The sequence below is a fragment of the Rhopilema esculentum genome, chromosome 6, assembly GCF_057945365.1.
Source record: "Rhopilema esculentum isolate cy_ngs chromosome 6, ASM5794536v1, whole genome shotgun sequence".
NCBI classification, from domain to species: domain Eukaryota; kingdom Metazoa; phylum Cnidaria; class Scyphozoa; order Rhizostomeae; family Rhizostomatidae; genus Rhopilema; species Rhopilema esculentum.
Genome location: NC_142820.1, coordinates 13676445 through 13701682, shown reverse-complemented (window position 1 = coordinate 13701682; position 25238 = coordinate 13676445). Strand labels below are relative to the sequence as shown.

Sequence of the window (25238 nt, the reverse complement as noted above, 5' to 3'; positions counted from 1 at the left end):
CTCTGCTTACCTTTGGTCCTTACCCAACGTTTTTACTTTGAGGTACCTTAAGAAAAGGTCTTTAGCATGAAATGTCTCCTCTTTTTCTGCTAACTGCAGTGAAATACACACACTGCCCCTACAGCTTTTTCACGACAGCCCTAGCCCCCTGCCAAACTCTTAAAGGTGCTTTTTGTTAAAATGTCCACACTTCATGCAATCATCAGATCAGACAACAATTCCGGGGAAAATCAAGTTTTACCATACAGATAAAATGAAATAGTCTGTCCTTGAGGGCAAATATTTCGACTCCTCAAATAACCTTGCCTGTTTAAATACTTTGATTAACAATGTTTCATAAACTTGTTTTACAAAATAGTGGATTCCCGCTTACTCTTTGATACAGTCTGCCAGTGTATATTTGGAATGATTTGACTAAGTAGTACTATGTAAAATTAAGGCGCACGGCCAGTTTTCAAATGGGTTTTTTCAGTTAGAATTTTGCAGAACTTTGTCATTTTCTTTTCTTATGATAAAGATGATTATGAGCTTATTGAAAACGTTGCTGAATCAAAATAAATTTGAGCTTTAATCTGAATTTGCAAGTTTTTAAGAAATCTGAATTCTGAGTCTTTTTCCGTCAAATATTCTAGCCTCGTTTCTACTAGGGTTTTGAAATTTGACACAGACTGGCCTCAGAGCGCCAATTCCAGCGATGCATTATGTATGAAATTTGTTTACAAAGTTTTGATGGGCTAGGACTATTTTAATAGTTTGTTCAAGCGAGTTTAAGCTTTTTGCATTTAAAGAATTACAATTATTATTTCTGTAAAGCTGATTTGGACGAACCATCTTAATGCACAGAGAAGAATAGACGCTATTTTTGGTAACTAGGCAGATCTTGGGTCTGAACACGAAGATTTCAAGAAACATATATCATCGTATCAGTTTGTGATATTTGCATCAAAATGGAAAGGTACGAGAGGGTAAAGAAAATCGGTGAAGGATCTTTCGGAAAAGCCTTGCTTGTGAGAAGAAGGGCTGACGGCCGACATTGTGTTGTCAAGGAAATAGCCATAGGAAAGGTGCGTGCCGAGAGAATATTTTGCACAATTTATTTATTAGGCCTATCTTAATGATAAAAACTTTTACCTTTTTAAGTGCCTTTGTTAGTAATTTATCTAATTTTTTATTCCAATTAATTTCAGTAGCAGGCCTGTCCAGCAGGTTTCCAATAATTGCAAGAAATTACAATGTTAGTCTTGAAATTACAATGTTTGCAAGAACAATGTTAGTCTTGCAAACCAAATATTTTGACCAAATTATTGAAACGTCCCACTTGCAACTATGTTATAATGGCAGAATCCCTGCAAACCTGAAAACTAGACAAAAATATTGTTTTTTATAGATGTGTTTTTTTTAAATTTAACTTCATTTTTTAGATGAGTTCAAGAGAAAAGGAAGAATCAAAAAAGGAGGTGAATTACAAAGAAATTTGTCTGCAATCTTGGTCATGCCGGTCAAGAAAAATGTCTTTTGAACTTATAAGCATGCATATATGTAGTCTAGCATCCACAATCCTCCCCCAAATAAAAGTTGAAGTGTGCATTTTATTAGCAGAGATTCCAATATTGAACTTAAGAGAGGGTGAAAAACCTCAACACTGTCTGACTGGGCCGGAAAACTTGCATATGCTAGCAGCCATGCTAGACTCCTTGTGCTTGCACCTCTAGTGACCCAAAATATCAAGAAATTCATATATCATACTATAGTAATGTATATATGGGCATCGTTGCTCACAGCTCAAATGCTTCCGCTTGCAAGTCGCAGCTGATAATGTACCATTGGTCGCATTGATGCGTCTGCAAAATCAAACATATCAAAATCGGCATGTGATAAAAAAATAATTAATTTAATAAATCATTTGAAATTAATTTTGGGGTGGGAAAGGGCTGGATAAGTCTAATGCTGTTGGTGTTGTTACAACCAACTGATGTTTTGTGCACCAAAAGTTTGAACAGGGGATTTATATGTTTTAGCAAATTCATGGTTGACTTGTTGACTGATTCTCCCTCTGTGCTTTCAAGCAATTTCCCAGTTCTAGACAGAGATCAAATATATAACTGTGATTTGTTAGGGAAAAAGGAAAATTTTGGAATATGTTCATTTGATTCTGTTTATTTAAGGGAATTTCATTACCCTTTTTTAGGTTTTGGGGTCTAAAGACAAAAAATTCTAGAATTCATTTTGATATCATTACTATGGAACTTTATTATCCCTCTGTTAATAGAATCATACACCTAAGTCTGATCAAATTTTCCATGTCATTGAATGTATTGTCAACTGAATTTTTGTTGATTTTTCTTTGGGGGAATAAAGACTCCAATGTCATTTTTAGTTTTTGTTACATAACTCTTTTAAAATTATGACATACAGCTACACAGGGAGAGTCTGCTGTACAATTTTGTATTGTTTGTCCATTTTGTACTGGCAATGATGGAATAAATCTATGAATCTTCTGAACTTTAAAAGAGTTTTCCAATTTAAAAGGCATTCAGAGGATGCCAATGCATTAACATTTAAAAGAACCCAATTATTTACCTTTTGTTTTAGGTTAAATTGTTGTCACAGCTGAAGCACCCAAACATCGTGTTGTACCAGGAGTCATTTGAATGTATGTTTGATTAGAACGTTTTGTAATATGTAAATTTTGTGGCGGAATAGGTCTAACAACAAAAAACATGTATTTGTCTTTAGAAAGAAACATCATGATTTGCATTAACCACTGGTACAATTCTTAAAAAGCTCAGAAATTAGGCCTTTTTAAGAATATCTGGAAACTTGGCTTTGGTGAACTTAAAATTATTTAAAGCTTTGGTGAACTTAAAATTATTTAAAGAGTTGTTTGATTGATAAAAGGCATGAAACATGTGATTGGAAAGCATTTCAAGGGACAAACTGCTTGTCATATCAATGCCATTCCATTTTAAGCTCATGAGGCAATAGTAATACAAACATTTATTTTCTTAGGTTGACATTGATACTACTAGGCATCATGTGTACATATTATAACTTGCTGCCTTCCCAATACCACACATAATAATTGTCAGCAATGTTCACATTGAATACCAAACTATAAGGCATAATCCCAAGTCCCTTTGAGTGGAAGTAGTAATTTTATGGATTGTCTATGTGGACAAGAACATGAAACCTTCTGCATAGAAACAAAGAATGCTGACCACCGTACAAAGCTACTACTTATCATTGCTTCTGCATTTAAAGATTACCAAGGTTTAAGTTTATGTAAATCATTCCTTTGAGCTCATGTTTTGCTGTATTTATATTTTTTATAATAGTTACAAAATCCTCACATTTCAGCTATGGGAAATCTGTATATTGTCATGGACTATTGTGAAGGAGGTACCATTTATCCTTACTATTGCAATTAAAGTATCAAAAGACCCGCTTTGCTGACTGGTTGCCAATCTATTTTCATCACCTATTTTTATCATTTATCACCCTTTTTGGGCCTGTAAACTTTAGTAAACTTTTTTAATGTTTTGTGCCTTTTCTATAGGCCTTCTTTTTTATTAGCTTCTTTCATTATTTTTAGTCTGAATTTAAGATTTCATATTAAGAGAGAAAATTTAAGAGAAATAGGCAAAAATCAAGAGTTTTTATTGCATTTACTATTTTCAACATCAAACCTTGATAAATTTTCCAACATATTCCAGTTGAAAAGTCATCTTACAACTTATATGAAACTTGCTATGATCACTTGAATTTTGGTTCGCTAAAATACTTTGCTGCAATGCCGCCATTTCTGATTCAGCCTGTGCAATACATTTTCTCACTAAGTGTATTTAGTTTGAAATTAAGATTTGATAAGATTCTCCTTTGCTTTTAAGTTAAGTATTACTTTTACATTTTAGGGGATTTGTATCAAAAAATTGTGTCACAAAGAGGAGTTAACTTTGGAGAAAATCAGGTTTGTATGCTTCAGTTTTTTCCAGCTTTTCTTCCTTGAATCATAACTGACATACTTCTGTCAATGGCAATTAATGACTAAAAGTTGCTTAAAGTGTTTTTGATGGCAAACTTTTACTGCTGGAATTACTATCAGTGACTCAAATACAGTAAATGTGTTTTTTGGATACAATTGTGATTGTACATACTTTGCAATATTATCTCAGGAAGACAAGTCTCTAGTTTGCATTTGAGTATGAAGTGCAACACTGGCATGGATTGTCTGTGTTTGTGTTGTTCAGCTTCATTGCTAGTTCTGTAAAATGGTTTAGGGTATTTGCATTCTTCTTTTTCAGGTCTTGGACTACTTTGTACAAATATGTCTGGCTTTGAAGCATATTCATGACAGGAAGGTTTTACACAGGGACCTTAAATCCCAGGTTAGCAGTTGAATTACAAGGTTAACTTTGTTTTTGTGTTAGAGATCGACTCTGAATCAGCTTTCCAGCACAAAGTTTAAATAATGTCTGATGGGGGAGGGGGCTTCCCTCCTTATTCAGGGTGCGATTTTATTTAATTAGGAAACGGGTTGCCATGTTATGCATCAATTAGATTAACAAATTTTCCTTTATTTAGAATTCAAATGAGTTCTATTAGATTCAATTCAATGAATTCAAATCTTCATTTAGATTAAAAAAGTTGAAGATGTATGAATATGACAATGAGAAAATTATTATCTAGATATCAAATCTCATCACATGTTAATCTTGCAACATATGGTCCATCAAGAATCCTCATTCATTTATGTAAAATCTAGACCATTTTTTCTGCAAATTCTCTTTCTATTCTTTTGACTTGAAATCCTTCTGTCTATTTATCCCTTCTATTTATTTTATTGCAGAATATATTTCTGACGCGACATGGCATTGTGAAACTTGGAGATTTTGGAATTGCGAGAGTCCTTAAAAGGTTTGCATTTTTGTTTTTTCGTAGCTTGCATGCACTGTTCAATTTTGACGGTTAATCAATAAGATTCTTGTTTCTGTTCTATGAATTTATATGTTACTAGTTGTTTTCCTTTCTGTTATCGTATTCTTTATTCTCAAATGTTATTAAATCCACTTGTAGCTTTGTTAATTTGTGTTTCCTGTAAAGCTGTATTGTGTTTTACTTGTCTTTTGACCACTGTTAATTGCTTCATTTTTACTTTGCTCATATCATTTGACTTTGCTTTTATCCACACATATAAATGTAGTATGTTGATATCACTATGTTTCATCCCAGCACCGTAGAGTTGGCAAGAACATGCATCGGCACTCCTTATTATTTATCTCCAGAAATATGTGAAAATCGACCGTACAACAATAAGAGGCAAGTTTGTTTTCCTTTCGCTGTATGTATGTATTTGTTGCTATTTCTTTTGCCAGTGATGTTGAGGAGAGGCCGAAAGTGATGAATAACAACTTGGGTTTGCCCAAGTCTCTCTATGGTTTCAAGTAATTGCCGCAGATCTTGATTAATGCCAGTACAGACGACTGGGGGTAAAAATTTGCATGAAAAGTTGGGTTCTCGGCAGCATTATGTCTTAGCTCAATGAAGAAGCGCAGTCTTTAGCCGCTCTTACACGGTCAGACTTTATCGAATTCGACAGAATCTGACCGTGTAAGAGCGGCTTAAGACTGCGCTTCTTCATTGAGCTAAGACATAATGCTGCCGAGAATTGAGCTAAGACACATGAGTATTTAGCAATGAATAATTCTGTTTCTTCCTTTTTGTTGTTCTTTGGCTGGATTCACTCCATTTTTTCTTTAAAATGATTGCAAACAGTCTGAAACAATACAGAACATGGTAATTCGGATGACGTAGCAGCGTTGGCGAGCAAGAATGTCATCCATTCAACTTTCGATTTGTCGAATGGAATAGAGCACGTTCGATTCTTGAAAAATCGAATTCGACAATCTGATGATGGCTTTCGACATTCGACTTCTCCTGTTACACGGTCAGATTCTATCGAATTCGATAAAGTCTGACCGTGTAAGAGCGGCTTTAGATGCTTGCGTATGGCACAAGGGTACCCGCTTGTATAGGTAGGAATAACAAAGGCAACAGTAGGAAGGACACACATAAGAAGAGAGAGGGAAAAGCGTTTTCGTTCACCAGATATTGCTAAATTGAGTTTCTAGGCAAGTCAAATGTGTTGACAACATTTGAGCGGTCAAAGCGTACATCTTCCTTAATGATTTTGGTGGTGACAATTTGTAGTTTTGCATATATTCTTGTATTCTTGTGAGTTCAGTAAGTTCAGGTAGAACCTGTACTCACTTGGCCATATCTCACGCAGATCTAGCTGATTTTACATAATTATAGGTAATCAGTTGTGTTCTTTTAGGTTATGTGGTAAAAAACCCTGTGAAAATAGAATTTTACGATGTCATCACTTTGCAACTCTATTGCAAAATTAGGATCTTTCGAAAGAGCCAAGTGCGAAAATAACTCTTTGGCTGAGTTTTTAAAGGCAGTCATTGCGAATTATTTTGAGGAAGTCTTATGCTACTGCAGCATTTTTGCTTCTGCGGTTGCCGTTTGAAAACCCGTGCTTAGCATGAGATTTGGACCACTCTAATCGATGATTTCTTGACAAATTTCATTCTCTGTTATGATTATTTTCTTAAAGCAGTTTCTCATTAGTGAAAATATTTTATGCATAATCAAGATCAATCATAAGCAAAATGCAATTGAGTTGAAGGCATCGTGATGATTTTCTTCTAGTGATATTTGGAGTCTTGGTTGTGTATTGTATGAATTATGCACACTGAAGCATGCGGTAAGTGTCAAGCTTCTGCGATTTCTGCATTAATTGCCTTATAAATTGAACTGAATAAGTAAACTTCACAAGATTCAAGTTGCTTCTCAAATAATCCGTAGTATAGACATGTATAACGATTTTAGTTTCATTGTCACTTAAGAAAGATGACATTTGATCGCGAAATGCAACCAAGTTAGTAGTTAGTGTATTTCTTTCTTTTAACCATCCAAAATTGTATCACTTAGAGGTAAAAAATAAACCATTTTCTGTCTTTGTTTTACATTGTTGGTTGTGTAATTGAGAATACATTTTGTCGGGCACTAAGCATAAAGAGAATTTTTTAATTCACCTTTTTGACCCATGGTCGACTCACTCAGAAGTTGTTGTAGTTCGATTCCCAGAGAGGGCTTCTTAAATACTCTGACCTTGTGCATAGTTTTTTAAACAGAGTAACTGTGAATGAGAGGCGACGAATTTTCGTAGCAGAACGGCTTCTTCTCATTACAGTTTGAGGCTGGCAATATGAAGAATCTTGTGCTGAAAATCATAAGGTGAAATCATTTTCTTACGCAGCGCTATAATTTCTGTATCTGTACTTGAAATTACCTGCCTACGCCTACCTACGCCCGCCTTCCTACGCCCGCCTACACCTCGCTTTATCACCTTATGCAATAGCGAACCTACCAGATTAGCTTTTCTTCTGCCAGTCTGGTGCAGAACCAAGTGAGTATGGGAATGAACATTGGCTAATCAATAATTCATTTCATTCCTTTTTTTCGTCGCTGTTTCCCGATAAGCTACTCGTCAGCCATCTTTTAATCACTGGCCATCGATTAATCGCTAGCCAACTGTTTTAATTATTCCTTCTCAGTTTTTACGGAATATTGTATATCGTTGTAGCAAAGCTCGCGCTATTTGAAATCGCTTGTAAGCTTATAAATTTGTACTTTCGCACATGGGTCTGGTTTGTGATTTGATTCTTTTTTGTTAATATATATCATATTGCTCCAATTTCACCCTTTCTTTAACCCTTCCTTGTATGATAATGTTTACATTATTGCTGTGGTATCTTATCACTAACATTCTTTCATACATTGCAAAAGAAACAATTATTGACTTCCCATTTAATATTCCCTTTGTAGGAAACAATTTTCTAGATGAATTCTCTTTTTAAAGCTTCTTGTTTAGATTATTGAATCTCTTTCGAACTTGTCTATAAGAGGTCAACAGAATGCTAGATTTTTTATAGCAGTCGCATTTATGAATATGATAAGATACTTATGGATATGAAAAATATAACTCTGCGTTACTTGCTGTCCATATGACAACTTCAAGCTTAATATATCTTGTATTTTATTTCTGCATGTGTCAGGCTCCCATACAACATACGTTACTTGTGTCTAACATTTCTGATTCTGTTGGTTTTTCAGAGGCAATTACCCACCGATTCCAAACAGATACACACCAGCCTTGAGGTCTCTGGTGGCTCACTGTTTTAAGAGAAGCCCAATGTAAGATCGAGCTTTACAAATCATGGTTGAAAGTGTGAAAGATTGTTTTTGTTCAGTTCTCTTGATTGAGTAATGAAGTAGGGCTGAAGCTGAGTTGAAAAAGATATAAAAAGTCGTTTTTTGGTGCATTCGTTATTATGAGCAATGAAAGTTTAGACGAATTTCTTTAAAAACAACGTTTGTTATCCAAGCTTAGTTCCTGTGAAGTACGGATAAAAATAGCCAAGAAGCCTAAAATATCAAGTACTAAATGGTAATAGTATTATAAGATATATTTTGGAATTGTACTTTAAAATCAAGTAGCAAATTTCATGAAAGTTTACCTCGAAAAACATGTTGGTTTGTATTGATGTGTCAGCTGACCATTGTGTCCGGTCTGTCTGTCGCATATTGATCAATAGCGAGAAGAAATCAATAACTTCACATGCTCAAGTTTCCTCTGTAAATTTTTTATGGTTCAGCGACAATGTAGAGCAGTTTTATAGAAATTTTACGTTGCAAGGATTCCTTTTTGTTATTTGTCTGCATAAAGTTTCTTTTTCGTTTCTCATTTCTGCCGTACCTTCTTTTCAGCGATGCCCAACAATGGTTCCTTCTTTTCCTTATCTTGAGGCTAAATTTTTCCTTCTCTTCTACCAATTGATACCCCCCGTCATTTATATTTCAATCCAAGACCCCGTCCTTTTTCATTTCATTGGAAGAGCCTTTTAGTTAGAAAGTTTGAGATTATAAACATGGATTTTAATTAGGTAGATTTTTATAAGAGACAATTGTATGGAATAATTTTTCTTCAACATTTTCTTTGCAGGGAGAGGCCGTCAGTAAACCGAATCTTAAAAAACCCACTGATCCAGGAACGAATAAAGAAATACCTTTCTCCCGAAGTGAGATTTATTCCAAGTTGGCCTTGTAACTTCTATTTAAGCAAACTTCCGTTAAGCCTAACATCGTCAGAGACATTTTTGAGCGCGCGCTCGAAGCACTAAATTACTAGATTTCATTGGCTGAGTTCTTGCGTGAGCGCCTGGGTGTAGGAAAGAGACCTACTCTCAAATTCTTGCGAGCGAACAGGAAACTGATCGCAGCGACCTTTATTATTCCCAATGTATGCATGCATAGGTTTGAACGCTTCGAGCGCGCGCTCAAAAATGTCTCTGACAAGATTAGGCTTTAAGCTCAACATTTCAAGTATATAATCATTCTCACGATATTTTTAGCCATGCAGCTTTGCAAGGAGCATCAAGTTTTAAATTCGTTGATTTTCTTCTTGCATTTTGTTTTGTCTTATTACCTGAAATAAGCGCAGTACATTCTATAACGTGAAATAAAAAAACCTTTCTGTCACACACTGCTATATTTTTTGTTTTTACTTGCTTGCCACTCAAAAATGACATTACATTGCTAACTGCTTATTCTTCTCTAAATCGTTTGTGTATCTCAGTTTTGAAGAAAATGTTTTTGCTCAGGTATTAGAAGACGAGTTCAGTCATACCGTTATCCACAAAGAGAAGTTTGGTGCTCCTCCGAAACAACCACCATCAAGACCAGTCTCCGCAGGTGCCTTACTTTTGTTGGACTTTAATCGATTACAATATACACTAGCTTTTCAAAAACACCTTGCACAAAATAGCGACTGTTTTCGCTACTTTTCGACGATATCTAGACATAAATTATGAATACGCGTATTAGATAACAAATTTTGACGGGGTTTTTAAATTCCAAGTAATGCGACAAAAAAACATGATAAATGAATTGAATACGCAGACAATTTTAAAGCAGAAACCGTGCCTAACAGTAGAAGAATTATCAAATAAAGAACTATAAAATATTTCTGGGAAGTGAAATGCCATTTCGAAAGATTGATGAGCAAGCTGGATGCGGCTTCATAACAGCTGTAAAAATTGATAGGGTTTTAGCGAGAATGGTTAAGAGGGGAAAGACCGAGAAGTGGGCTACTTAAAAATTGATGTTTGAGAAAAGAGAATATTCCATTGCACTGCAAGGCAGTTTTCAGAGAGGTATGAATAAAATGAAAGGCCATTCACCATCCAGAATGAAAATGCACCGCCATTCCGGTCAACAGTTTACAATATTCATTGCCAAACAAGCGCCACTTTGAGGTGATGCAATACCTTTTAAGGAAGATTGCTCAATACTTTTTTAATGCTAATGTTTTATTCTGATTATTTCCACAAGGAAAATTATGAAAAGGATTTGTAACAGTGATTAAATGAGATTAAAGTGCTCCGTCGGTATTTGTTGGAAAAATACACTCGCGGTCTATCTTACAGATTCTGTTGTTTCTACAAGATATATTACATTGCATCCTGAATTCCTTTTCCAGCTACTTGAAATAATCTCACAGATTTTTAAATTTCTGCAAGCGGCTTATTGTCAAAGAAACCACTATGTGTGATAAAGAATGTTGAAAACTGTTGTCTCTGATTAGGATTAGAATGCTAAGTTAAAGTTCCTGATTTGCTTGGTTAAATCAAGTTATTTTCTGTCTATTCACCAGGAAATTTTGTCTTTGGTTGTAAAGTTTTTTTTGTAACAGTCAGTTTTTAAGTCTCTTTCATTTGTTTTTGCTTGGTTTGATCCTTTCAAATAACACTTATCGCTTCAGCTTCCACTTGAATGTTTTACAGCTTGCCTTTTGTATTAAAGCTGTACAGTATCAATGAGCCAAAATCTGCCGCTCATTTTTTCTTAAACCAGATTTGGACACACCTATCAGTGGCTTGCAAAGGTTTTGCGTCCACAGCTTTTTGAAAAACCAAATCAAATTTTGTGCAAAGCAGACTTAACGTTTCAAATGTCTCTAGTTTCAGAGGCAAGGAAACCAAGCAACCCAATCGCGCAGGTTTATGGCGTCAGTGTTGCCAAGCAACCAGTAAAGTAAGTTTATTTGTTTGAAATTAGAAAACCCCTTTCGGGTACCTTTGGTCTTATTTCAATTAGCTAGACTTGCGATGCAAAGGCTCATCATTAATTTTCTGCAGCATTTTACATTTATATATGTAACAGTATTTTGTATTAAAGCAGTTGTTTTGGCCACACAAATACGAGTACAAGATGTACTCAACTGGCGCCAGATAAAACGCGAAACATACCGCGGGTCGTACTTCGGGACGTTCATTCCCCATTAGATACGCAAGTTTGACACCCAATGCCACCACGAAAAACAGTGTTCATTGTTTCATTGAAAATTCTGAAGAAAATAGAGGTCTTTAACCAAAACCTTTGTAACATAACACACATGCACAAGATTTATAACGATATTATTCTACTTTCAGAACGATATTTTTTTAATATGAAACTGCCATTTATTTGTTTGAGAGTTGATTAAGACTAGCGCTTGATCTATTGTTTTTTGTAGACCACAAGTAACATTTAATGTTTTTTATAATTCTTCGACTAAATATTTCAAAGGTCCAGATTTTAATGTTAACATCGGGAGGCATCATAAGGCTATTTTCCTTGCATTTAGAAACCTTACATATCAATGTTATATGCGTCATTTCATAAGGATGCAATCGACTTTTATAACTGGAACTTGCAACCAAAAATAAGGCTCTCACTCTTGAGAAATTTGAAGATGCACAGCACGAAAACCTTTTGTTTTTCTTGTTTTACTAACAGTCTCTTTAATAATTGCTTACCTGTCTTGTTCGTCATCGCCTTGACGCTATGTAGTTCCACGAAAAAGAAAAATATATATTTTGTCGTGTGAATTATTCATATATGTATTTTGCCGTTGCAGAAAGCCCGTTAGCTATAACAATCAGCAGAAAAGACCCCCGAGTGCTGGAAGACGCCCTGGAGGAGCAATCGAGGTATCCCTAACAATTGAATATCAGCTGAGCTCCCTCATTGAAAACATTACTGTAATTTTGCATGCAGCTTTAGACACTTAAGATTTTAAGAAGCCCTCAGTGCAAACAATTTGCCGAATTTTGTCAGTGCAGCCTATTATTATGAGAGAGCGTTTTGATTGTCATTCTTAATACAATACTTGCTATTTTCCTGTTTGAAGGAATTTTATACAAGTTTGTAATATTATATTATGTTTTATCCTATTTTTTAGATATTTCATCTTTTAATATTGAATATTTTAAAAACATTTATGATTCCCGTAAAAATTATTTTAAACACCTACACATTTCACCAGTATTTTGCGGTGTTATTTATTTTCAATGTTTTAATGGGACCGAACCCCTCCCCTTCCACTCAAATGCATTGTTTTTGCAAAGCAAAGCATCAAACCAATCGTGAGATAAAAGTTTGCCAGCGAATGATGCCTTTTTTGCTTTCAGGTAACATTGTTTGCAGGTGAAAGGGAATGGATGCATGCTAAGTTAAAAATTATTATTACTATTCCTAAATTTTTGCTGTGCTTGTAGCACCCTTTCAATGTTTTTTTCCAGCAAAACAAATCGGCAGAAAGACGGAAAGAAATGGAAGCCAGAGAGAAAAGGAGACGAAACCTTGTTGAAAACCAGGAACGTGATTATCAAGAATATTTGAAAAACATTCAGAAGAAGCGCCACGAAAAGCAGCAGGTAAGCAAAACAACATCGCGTTTCTTGCTTGTGACATCAAATTCCAGCAAGCATCGAATGAAATAGAAATCAGTTGCAGCATGCCTCGCTTTCAATAAGCTCCGAGGTAACCTTGTACGCCAGATTAGTTTTATGACATTTAGTCATACTGTTTCCTCTGATCATCTTCTGCTGATTCAGGCCATTTTTGTTGTAACTTTAATAATTTAACGCTTTCAGTCGGCTTAGTGTCTATATTTTGAAAGTGATAAAAGTGAAAGAAAATTTTATCTCCTCCGTATTATTAACTTAGATCAAACTATCTAGTTCCAGAATTTCCCTTTGTTTTTCATTTCCTTTTTTGTATTTCCGTGAATTCTTCATTTTCTTAGGCTGAGAGGATGTACCGCGCAAGAGAGGCTGGCTGGAAAAATTTACTGTCGGAAGATGACAAAAATGTATGTTTCTAGTTTATAAATTTTTTTCTAAATTCCAGTCATATTAAATACAGTGTACTGGCTGAAATAAGATAGAAATGCCCCAATTTGTGTTATCCCGTTATCTTTCTTTGCTTTTCGTCTTTTCGTCTTGGCTTAAGAAATAGTTAATTTGCAAATTAACTCTTTCTTTCTTTTTTGTAGAAAAAGCCCCAAAGTCAGGTAATGTATCGAAACTTTAACTCAGATTGAAATGTGTCTCTCAATTACCTATAAAAATATTCCTTAATCACATATTGATATTTCACTTTTAGCATTTTGTAATGACCAAAAAACAATATGCTTGTAACAGCTCACATCCTCATTGTGTTATCGTCTGTTAGTGAATCTAAACCGCTTTAGGCTAGGTTCATTTAGCCGCTTCAAGTTTGTCTTCTCTAGAATCCTGGGCAATGCCCGAAATTTATGCCTATTGTGGCTCAACGAGATTTCGCTAGAAGCAAATTAAGAGAACATGAATCTGCAAATATTTCGAATTCCAATCGAGCGACTTTTCCCGAGGGACGATAGAAATTTCTTCATTCTTCGACTCTAAAAACCCTGTTTTTGTTATCAATCGTTTCGTTTCCTATTAAAATTTTTGGAGTTTTGATTGCAACTTATTTCGATAAAAAATGGCAATTTTGTCGACGCAATAAACATTTAACATTAACAAATACCATAAATGCTCTATTAAGCCCCCGGGGGGCTTATTTGTCTTTTCAGTCCTAGAGGGGGGCTTAAGAGAGAGGGGGGCCTATTAGAGCGAGAGGGCTTATTAAAAATTTGAAGCAAAAACTGTTTTTAAAATGCCCTTGGCCCTCTATTATGAAAATGTCATACAAATGTTCGTAAAAAAACTTTGCTTACAGCTTCGAAAGTTTAATTAATCAATTATAAGGTCCTCCTCTTCATCAACGTCACCATCACACGATCTTTTCATCATCACACCCGTCAAGAGACCCACTAAATGCGCATGTTTTCTATGTTTGACATCAAAGGCTAAAGAGGGGGGACTTAATAGAGAGGGGGGTTTAATAGAGAGGGTGCTTAAAAGAGCTTTTACTGTAGATGAATAAAATGAATGAATACGAAGACGAAAGGAAATATTCTTTCGGGTTCATTAGTGGTCGCATGCTGGTCGTTATCACTCAGTATTCGTGATCCAATGAATTTATGAATCCGAATCTTTGTTTTTCCTTTTTTCTGTTGTTTATAATGAATTTATTTCTTAGAACAAGCAACAGAATCCGATGGATAAATACAAGCCAAAGGATCAGGGAAACGCTGGAGAGCAAAATGACAACCGCAACTGGCAAAATGTACCAGAACAACGTCCCATTTCAGCACGTGAACGTCCGTTCGAGGCTTATGTGGCAGCAAAAGAGGCACGAGAACAAAAGTAAGATAAATCAAACTTTTAATTGATTTCTGCAATAGGCTAGTGAGTCAAAGCTGCATTTTATTATCTGCATAACATTCTTCTTTGCTATTTATTGAACCTTGGTTTCTCAATCGTTGTCTGTGAGCTCAAGCTTTGGTGCTTTAACCTTTATTCGTGCTTTAACCTTTAACACTTCAATAACGATTTCTTTTTCGCCAGAGCTACGGCTGCTGATGCAGCAGAACGAGCCCGACTTGTTGAGGAGTTCAAACAAAGAAAAAGGGAAGCGGCAGAAAACAAAGTCAGGGGGAGCTACGATTACAAACCTTCTTATGAAAAACCATCTTATGTAAGTTTGGTGGTATTGTGAATAGGGGGGGGGGCAGTATAGTTAAGATGTTTATGGGTACCAGACCCCTGCATGGCTTCACCTTATTGCATCAATGCAGTTGGGGAAAAGGAGTTGCTTTTTGTTTGCAAGTCCCTCAAAAACTATGATTATTTAGATCATGCGAGTGCCTTGCTAATATCATATTTCCAAGTTTATGTTTTCTTTCGCAATTCTATGGAATCAGTTATTCGGAGTTAATCAAATGAATCACGAATTGTTTCAAGTTAGGATTTAACAGTTTTTAAAAGCACTTCCCTGAGGTTGTTTTTACTTAGACTGCAAGCAAAGAATAAAAATAAGATAACGCTGGAGTTTGTGCGGCATCCGTTATTTATATGACAAAGATAAAAACTTTGTGTTTTGAGATTATAATCTTACGCTTTTTTAATAGCCTGCACAGCAACAAAAACGTCCAGAGAGTGCCCCAAGACAAGGTTACAATTTATGTTATACAGACTCCACTACGTTCTTGCAGTACATTTTTTGCTATATACATTTTTGCTCGAAACATTTGAGCTGTCTTCTATGAAACTGTTTTCCGAACTTTACATTGTACTTCCATTGTGCACTTCATGTTATAAATTAACTACATAGATTGAAAACCACTATTGTAAAGCTAGTTTGGATCGTACTTAGATCCTATTTCTCAATTTTGTCTCTCTCTGTGTTAGGCGACAGCAATGCCCCCAAAGCAGCGGTTGTGGCAGCCCCTGCGAATGAAGGGCGCAATCGGGAGGAGCAGGTAGCCTAAACATTTTCTTCATTTCTAATTGAGTTGGAGGATACTTAGAATTCCGATCGGGAAGATGGACGGCTACGATAGCAGCCATTTTTTTATAGCAACCATTTTTAAGCTATCTTTCTAAGTTTTAGCAATTTTGGGCAAGAGGTTAGCAATTTATAGCTTTCTTGCTTCAACTTCGTTAACATTTTCTCTTTCTTTTGCAAAATTTCGTTCATTTTGAAGCTAAAATTTACCTCAGGTGTACCTGGATCAACTGGAAAAAATTCGTCGACAAAATTACATTGAGAGAAAGGCATTGCAAAATCATAACCAGAATGCATACAAACCTCCTTTGCCTGTTAATAAACGCCAGGAACAGGGACCTGGTGCTGCTGCATTAGATCCTCGTTTTGATCCTGAGGCAAGGAGACAAAAAATTGCTGCACTGAAGGTAAAAACATAAAACCATTTTTTCTCATGCAAAGCTATTTTCTCTAACTGAATGCTTTTTCTTAGACATTCGCATCTGCCCAGTGTTTTGATAACTTTTCCTGTGACAAACTTTTCTGAAATTTAACTTTATTCAATTCAATACTCGTTTTGAGCTTTCTTTACTGAAAATTTTTCAGCAATTTTCTCAGAATTTAACGTTATTTACAGGAAAATCAAAGTTACAACCGGTAAGATACACTTAATATATACGGAATTATCTATTTACTCTTTGCCTTTGTTTTACCCATACTTTTGTTTTTGTTTCATTAGGCCCAAGCTGATCAGCGGGCGGTAGCCTTAAAGGACGAGCTGAATAAACGCCGCAAAGTTCTGCAGCAGAGACTGGAAGATGAGAGAAGTGAAAGAGAGAAGCAGGTTTGATTTCAATGTTTTTGACATTTCTTTTGAAATATGAAAAGCGTGCTTGTTCAGGGAGTTTCATGTTTTGTTGCATGACTTGACTTGATGTGAATACATTTTAAATTGCTTCGATTTTGTTTCATTTTTAGAGACTACAGCAACATAACGTGATCAGAAGTGCATATGATGAACGGTAAGTTCATTAGCGGTGCTAGAATTTGCTTTTATATCACGCAAATTAACGCATTTATTGAACTTAATGATCACTGGTTTTTTAAATCAGGGCATCTGCTTATTTTGTTTTATATTCATCTGTTATATTCTTATGAATTTAGCTAGACAGTTTCCCAACGACGTATTCTCCAACAGTAATTAGGCCCAAGCTTAAGGATTTGATTATTTTTTAGAGTTATCATTGTTTATGCCTTCGTAGGACATGGGGAAATTTTTACCAAAGGTTATTCCCGCTTTCATTTTAGACCTATATCAGCCCAACAGAACAAGCCGAAAGATGATAAACCAAAAAGTAAGCTGATTGTTAAACCTTGATAGTATATTGTACTTTAACAGTTTGCTAAATTGTATATTTTTGCTAATTGTTTTTGTGTCCCTGAAAATATCTCACCTAACTTTTATTTGAGAATGGTACAATGTCTCTCTTCCCTTTTTCTTCCATGGTGTCCCATATCTCTGTCTATTTTCACATCATGTTCCCTTTTATTAATAATAATGATAATGTAATAATAATAATAATACGAATCTTTATACAGGATTTTACACTTCAGCATGTCATGCTGTTATCAACGTGTGTCCTGAAGTATATTCTACTAAAGTATTTTTAAGCAATTCCGAAATTTCGGCTCATTTTCAGCAACATGTTTCCCAATCATTGTTTCTCGCAAATATGTTTATTTTTCTCATCGCATAAGCTGAATTGTTTGGTTGCTTCTCTACTAAACTGGTTATAAAGCATTTCAGTGGAGTTAAATGGCAGCTCCATGACATATTTTTGTTTAGCAATTACACGGTTAGGGTTAAGAATTGATATTTTCTTTCAAGTTGCTGCTGCTGCAGTTGGCTTGGAAACAGCAATGAACCAAGTGGCGGCTGCAAGGTTATTTAGATCATGCTCTGAGGTGAAATTTTTTTTCTCGTTCGACATAGCACTGTAATTATGCATTAGCCAGACCAACTTCCAGTGAGTCAAAGCACTATCCGGTATCTTTTAAACATCTTAATTTGTGCTACATTTTCTCTCTTCTACACTTTCACACAACAGCATCCCCTCTCTTTGCAAGTCTTTTTATTGCATGATATCCAGTTTGAAATGCGTTATGTTTTTGCACTTCAGGGTGATTTGCAAGACTTGGTCAAAAAAGGCGAGCAGATTATCAACGACAGAAAGCATTGGAATGATGCCAGGGATTTTGGTTTAGCTGCTCTGCCCCTTGAAGTAACCGCCTCTGCGATGGAGGGTCAGTTACCTTTTATATGCTTGTTGTTTTTTTAAAGTAATAGGGCTGCCAAGGAAAGGCAGTTGACTCATCCTAATTCCATTCGATGTAGTTGCATATTGTTTCAAAAAGGCCTTTAATGTCAGACATTAAATGATAAATGCCACAGTTTTGCTAACGCTTAAGCAACATGGATGACCCTGAATTAAATTGAGTTTCAACGTGTATTCAGTATCTGTCTCAAATTCTCACTTTTCAATCACTTTGATACAAAAGATAAACGAAAAAACAATATTACTTGCAATTATTGCTGTTTTCTGAATTGTATCCATAGTAACTTCAGTAAAGGATGCGGTGTTTAAACCAGCTACTCGTGAGTCCAGACCAGAGACTGCACCGCATCGTAAGAACTGGGGACCCGCGGGTAAAACGCAGGTGCTCTCAGCTTTGGAGAACAAAACGCTTGCACCTGAGACAATTTTACCCCCGAGAGATCTTGCAAGCCCAGGCAAAGGAACAACTATTGTTTTATCGAAGCAGTCGAGCCCACCCAAAGCAAGAGCCATTGGAGAGACAATCGTATTGCCTAAGAAACAAGTAACAGGTTCTGATGAGGGTGATGACGTCACACAAACGAAGGGAGGGGGCGTGAAAGAGGCAAAAGTTGGTGAGACTATTGTACTGCCTAGAAAGGAGGGAGCAGAAAAAGGAGGCAAAACTGACAAAATACAGCCGAGTTCAGTTGGTGTTTCATCTGCTTCTCAAAATAAAGAGACTCTCGATACAGAGGATGACGATGATGAAGACATTGAAGAGCTAACTGCAGTAATCGAAAATGACACCAAAGGAACTGAGAAGCCCAAGGCTAGAGCTGCTTGGGATGCAAATGGTTCGTGCTGTTTATACTGTTTATTCTTTAAGGTCTGGTTCAGACGTCTTAATGTTTATGTGCCGTAAAAAGTAGATTTTAGTGTCCAAAATGTGAGATCTATTTGAAATAGCAGTTCTCTTTTTAGCCATCAGAAGTTGCAGCATTTTATCAACAGTTATTTCTGATTTTGAATTCTCCTGCTGATTCGCATAAGGTTCATGACGTCGCAATAACATCACCGTTTGTTAACTTTTCATTGATTTGACCGTATGTATGCTTTTGTCCCCACATAGTCACTTCTTTTTTCACACAAGCATCATTATGTTTCTCAGTTATTTAAAGGACAAGTGACACGCTTTTGGCGCCAAATTTTTTTTCCTTTAACTTGAAGTAAAATGCTGTATGAGAGTGTTGTTGAAATATTTTTCCTTTCTGTTTTCATTTTCCCACTTAAAAACCCATTTGAAATTATGGCGGGAAATGAATCACGTGACACCGTGACGTAGATTGTGATAATTTGTTATTGCTGCTACTGGTATAGAGTGCAATATTAACGTTTACAACACGCTTGTAAACGAATACAGTTCGTCTGGACCTGACGCGTCGTGTTTCGTAAACTCTCTATCAATTACAGGAAAATTCTGAGTTATCACAATGTACGTCATAGGGTCACGTGATAAAAAGCAAAATCGCGCCCCCTGCGCCCCCTGATTAGAATTTTTTGTCCCAAACCAGGAAAAACTTACTTCTAAAAGATGATCTATAAGTTAATGAAAAGAAAAGATAGGGTGAAAAGTGTGTCACTTGTCCTTTAAGGTTTTTCCGCTTAGATTTTTTAGGCCCGTTTAAGACGTCGAACTTTTCATGTACCGACCTTTAACCAAGAATTAAGTACATGAGAAGTGCGACGTTTGAATCAATTAGGTAGATTTGATTAAGAGTATTGTTGTTTTTTGCAGCAATGTCGCCGCCAATTTTGAAGCATGACGATGGTAATGGGAAAGCTGAAAGCAATGAAACTGAAGACAAAAAAGTAGAATATGGAACGGCTAAGGAAGAGCTTTTTACCAAAACTGCGCGGAAAGAAAGGAGCGAAAACGCAGAGGATATGAAATTAGAAGACGTTTCAGTTGATAACGAGTAGGTTTTTTATATTTAATTACACACTAGCTGTAAAAATAAAAATGAATAAATAATTTTATTTGGACCCTAACTTGCAAGTAGCAGAGTCTCTAAACATCAGTCAAAGGCTAGGTCCCTTCCATTGCATAGTCCAGAGCCAGGTTGTCTGCCTTTTTTGAAGTTTCTGGTGCGTCTGGTCTGGAGTAGGTCGATTAAGTCTGTTTTTCGCTCGTTTTAGCTCATTCCATACACCAAATGCTTCGCTTCTACAAACACGTTCTGATGCTTTGAAAACCGGGAAATACGACTCTCCCGCCAAGGTATCAAGTTTTTTATTCTTTCTTCTTTTTTCAAATTTTGTGCCATTTACGTCTACCTGCTTCACATTCATCGAGACATTGGATTGTGGAAGTTTTTAAAGCTTTCATTATCACTCAATTCCAACGTATATTTTACATTAGATGCATTGTCTTAAAATTGCCTTTGAGCGAGTTCTTCCAATTTTCATGTAGAGCTTACCTCCATTTTTATTGTGAGCCTCTTGCCAGCATCAGCAGACCAAGCAACCCGGTCTCTAAATGCAACTCAATTCGTATATGAAGTTTTTTTCTATCAAATGTTGCTTTCTTTACTTTCAAAATTAGGTGAGATTTTGGCACCTTCACTGTGTCTTGGGACCCGTTTACACGAGAGTGGTTCGGATCCAAAAGAGTACGGATAGGCTTTGCGTTTACACGGCAACTGGTGGATCCGTATACTTCTGGATCTGGTCTAGATCGGATCCGTTTGCTGTTTTTCTTCGAAAGTGAGACAGAATAATTGCCAATTCAAAATAATTTGAACATGTATTCCTCGAGTTTGGCGTCAGAAAAAACTCGAATTTGACTTACTGTTTTGAAAATTAGTACAATAAGATAAATCCAGAAGTCTTAGAATTATGCCCAAACCTTTTTTTCATTTTCTTTGTGAGTTTATCTTTTGTGAACAGCTCTTTCAGGTTAAATTGTGAGTGGCTTTACCACCCCCATGTTCAGTTTCGACTGTTTGCTTCAATCTCAGTTTGCATGAAAAACGTCTGATGCGCATTGTCTGTAGATCTCGTCTGGAGCGGATCCCGTGTAAACGCAAATTGTTTTGGATCGGATCCCGTGTAAACGCCTGAGATCGGATCCATAAGTACCCGGATACTTTTGGATCCGATCTGGTCCAAGTCTCGTGGTCTTGATTCCGTCATTTGCAGATCGCTTTGAAATCCCTACCTGTTTCTTGTTTGTAGATTCTTCGCACTGTATCAATGCCTGAAATTTCTAAAAGGCAAGATAAGTCAACAGATAATAATGAGAGTCGAGGTAGCATGGATGATGTAGATGAAAACGAGGCTGATGATGATCAGAGCGGGGCGGGTGAAGTAGAAGATGAAACTACACCTAGAGCTGACAACAATAATGAAAATGACAATGATGATGATAAAAATGACAATGATGAAAATGATGATGATGATGATGATGGCGATCTTGACGAAGAGGATGATGATGATGATGATAGAAGGTAGATACCTACAATGTTAGCTTCCTTCTATCTTTTGCGATAGATTAATCCATGGCTAACTTTTTCGAGTACGAGCCATTCGAAAACATTTTCTTTCTCTGTCTTCCAGCGACGAAGAATTAGAAGATTACGAACAAATGCTTAATTCCATGAGAGGAGTTCTAAGTAGCACGGGTAAGACTTATCTTCTCACTTTCTGTCTACCTGTTTTAAATCTTATTAATGCATATTTTTATGACTTATTGTATTCTCAACCTGACTGAACCCAAGTGAATGACTGAATTTTCATTATTTGAACTGATTTTAGATTCAACTCCTCCCGCATCAACTAAAGTTGCTTTTCCTCGAGAAAGTCCCATTCTTAAAGGTAGGCTAGTCTCATTTTCATCCGATCTCATATACTTATGTTAACTTTTTGACCAAAAAATGTTTTAAGTTAATCAATTTTCATCGTAATTAGAGCCATTCAACATTAACTTTCTAAAGCTTTTTATCTTGTGTTTTGGCAATGAGAAAACAGTGTGTCTGGTGGAAAGGGTCTTGATCTACATACGAAATTAGGCCATTCAATCAAAGCTTTCTTTTTGATCAAACAGTCATTATATATACACTCCCGCATTACGTAAGACTTTTTCAGCCAAAGGACATCTCCACCCACTGCTATCCTGAGGTTGCTCCTATAAATCATGTTTTGTATTGTTCGTTATTAATTGTCCATCCTTTGAACCTGTCATTGCTTTGGTATTTTATCATCCTTGCTTTGGCTTCAAGATTGATACACATTTATTCTTCATAACTGATTGTTACAGTTGATTGTCTGACCTCCCGAGTCAGTATGAGAAGGTGTTTCTAAATGTATTTTTTATATCTTGACATTGTAGATGAAGAAGATGATACACGATGCTCCTCCAGTGCTTCAAAAAAGTCAGACGAAGAATGGGATTCGGGTAAATGTCATTTTCTTGAGGAAAGCTCAAAACCGTTCAGTTCAGTTCAGCTGATGCAGTTCAGTTGTTTTGTTCTAGAATCCACTTCATACATACAATCCATTAATTGTGAAATTTATAAGTATTTAGAAAAATATACGACAATATTAGGTACTAGTTATAACTAAACTGATAGCACGAAGTCAATAAAATTGACGAACACATAGTAATGAACCGGGATAGTGATGAAACTAAAAAGGAGCGAGTGACCCCTAATGTTTAGAGCGGTAATAGGAAACATTTCAGTTTATTTATCAAGAACCACAGTAATTTCCTTAAACCGTTTACGATCAAGCACAAATAAAAAGTTCAAAATAAAGTCATATCCCCAAGACATCATTAGTCATCCAAAGAGTTTATTGAGAGAAATTTTAATTTTTGAAACAAATATTTTTAAGGAGAATATTTAATTTTTCTGGTAAGTCACTCCACGTTTTTACCCCAGATATAGAAAAATAGAGTGCAAAACAAACCACGATTTACACTTTCCTTTAATCCAGAAGCTTGAATTTTTTTTAAAATTGGAAGAGAAGGGAGACGGAAAGATTTGTGTAAAATAGCTCTAAAAGTTTTTAAGGAGATTATTCAGGATTTCTCCAATTAATCGGCTACTAGGTTTTTGTAAGCTGATTAATCAGCTGCTTAGATGATGAATGATTATATTTCAATGACGCTAGAGTCGAGAGTCATTAGGAACGTAGAATAATCAGGAATGCAAAAGGGGTAAAGAAAGCTCTTCATAGAATGATAGAATCGACGACATGAATTTGTCATAAAATGTTTGTCTAAAATGATGCCTCTTGAATTTTTAATGTTTGAAAGTTTTCATGTTTAAATTTTTATGCTGAAAAATTGTATATGTGTTTTTCCACTGAATGGTTCTTGAACGGTTTTCGTAGCTGCCATCATCTTGGAGTTTCGAAATGAATGCATTTAAGGGCCACATTATGACTTAGAAATACGCTGGTTTCTTTCTACAGATGATGGTGAGGATGATGATAGTGATAATGTAGTCTCGAATACGGCAAATGATCCCGAAAAAGAGGCTGCCAGAACTGCCAAGAGAACGAAAGCAAAAGAAACCCTTTTTCAGCGAATAGAAGAATCTCGGAAATCGTTAGAAGACGAACTTGGAACAGAAAAATTTTTGAAAGTTTATCGTTATATACAGGTGGGTGAAATCTCTAGTTGGCCTCAGGACACACGATCTGATACATGTTTCACATTTTAAGGGTCATACGTAAATCAAAAAGAGTTATGATTTGAAACAATGAATTTTTTGATACATTGTTGCTCTCAGTTGGTTTGAAATGAACAGAATTTACATGCGATGCCAGTGCTTGTTAAATGCAATGAACTGCACAACTCTTGATAATTAGTGCCTATTGAAATATTCACGACTTGCAATTTTAGCCTTGTTTCTCCTGTTGACAGGCAATGCAAGAAAATGAAGATGATGATATGAACTTTGACCCAAGCAAGGATCCCGAATTGTCTGAATTACTAGAAGGAAAGAATGAGCACTTATACCAAAGGATCTTGTATCTGGTACTAGCAGATGCCGCATATTTTGAAGGTAATGCTGAAGGTAGCAAGTTAAGAATCTTCTAATGTTTATGCATCGATAACATCAAAATTCGTTTAAAATATAACGATTAGAAACTGCAGCAACTTTGCTTTTTCAAAATTCAGTCCACAAATATTTGTTTAGGTGCAATAAATATTTTTAGGCATTCTGTGTCGTCACTAAGTTACGCAATTACGCAAATTACATCTGCAGTTACGCAAACATTTGATTTTTTGCTGTTTTTTCAGACAACGAATAGCTGCTAATTGCTGTTCAGCTTGTGTCGTCATGGCAACGAATCTCATCACGCACGAATCACAAGGCGTATTCAAGTCTGAAGAACAATTCCTCGTACCTTGACTTAATTGGAATTATGAAGCCCGATCGGCTTTGCGATTAATGTGAATAGCATATACTACCTAACTTGCTTTTCCTCTAGATTAATCGCTCAATATAGCAATCATTAGCATTATGTACTTTAAACACTTTTCTGTCCGTCTTCGTCTTTTATAACAATTCGAATGATGAATAATTTCTCAATTGGATATGTTGCAAATTTTTTCTTGGAGTAAAATGATCACAACACCATAGAATCTGACTGACCAGGGTATAAATCTGTCCTTTGGAAAACCGTGTCTCAGATCTAGGCTATTTCTCCAAATGCCAAATCAAATTTTTAAGTTCTCCAATCATACACTCTTAGCCCTCGTCGACGTATGGGGCGCCTAAAAATATTTTCTAAGGCTGTAGTGTTCATTTTAAATCCATTCTTAGGGCTGTAGTGTTCATTTTAAATCCAACGTGAATATCTCTATCATAGCACTACGTTCAATCCTTGTTCACTTATGATCCTGTTTTGAGATAGAATTGCGGGCCACCCTGTTTATTCTGAATCAAACATTAAAGTTTTCCAACAATAAATTCTTGTCAGCCGTTATTGGTCCATAATGCTCGTTTATAGATATATCATCTGAAAATTTCCTAAGAATCAAAATTCCTAAGAAAGTATGTTGATTTATAAAAAAATTAACGATTTCTGATCTAAATTCCAAAGAATTAT

General features: G+C 35.8%; 1 protein-coding gene across 1 annotated transcript; it reads left to right on the top strand.

Annotated features, from left to right (window-relative positions):
* The first annotated feature begins 651 nt into the window (after positions 1 to 651).
* LOC135686043 (uncharacterized) lies at positions 652 to 24723 on the top strand. Its single transcript, XM_065202191.2, has 38 exons — positions 652 to 1064; positions 1422 to 1457; positions 2593 to 2653; positions 3358 to 3399; positions 3912 to 3967; positions 4302 to 4385; positions 4847 to 4914; positions 5230 to 5316; positions 6715 to 6769; positions 7259 to 7302; positions 8182 to 8262; positions 9071 to 9146; positions 9729 to 9819; positions 11088 to 11160; positions 12026 to 12098; positions 12690 to 12824; positions 13196 to 13261; positions 13445 to 13462; positions 14515 to 14681; positions 14883 to 15012; positions 15446 to 15488; positions 15726 to 15796; positions 16038 to 16229; positions 16541 to 16645; positions 16780 to 16823; positions 17110 to 17156; positions 17690 to 17766; positions 17982 to 18105; positions 18419 to 18973; positions 19915 to 20095; positions 20316 to 20397; positions 21354 to 21625; positions 21735 to 21799; positions 21933 to 21992; positions 22507 to 22572; positions 23592 to 23782; positions 24046 to 24187; positions 24427 to 24723. Exons 1-38 carry the CDS (start codon positions 948 to 950, stop codon positions 24435 to 24437), a joined length of 3888 nt encoding a protein of 1295 aa, XP_065058263.2. The 5' UTR covers positions 652 to 947; the 3' UTR covers positions 24438 to 24723.
* The last annotated feature ends 515 nt before the right edge of the window (positions 24724 to 25238 follow it).

What these genes read in the sequence shown, in the direction of transcription:
- LOC135686043 (XM_065202191.2), top strand. Translation starts at nt 948, where the DNA reads ATGGAAAGGTACGAGAGGGTAAAGAAAATCGGTGAAGGATCTTTCGGA. An exon ending in TATGCACACTGAAGCATGCG is followed by an intron (nt 6,770 to 7,258) that starts GTAAGTGTCAAG and finishes TTCTCATTACAG; the next exon opens with TTTGAGGCTGGCAATATGAA. An exon ending in AGACGAAGAATGGGATTCGG is followed by an intron (nt 22,573 to 23,591) that starts GTAAATGTCATT and finishes TTCTTTCTACAG; the next exon opens with ATGATGGTGAGGATGATGAT.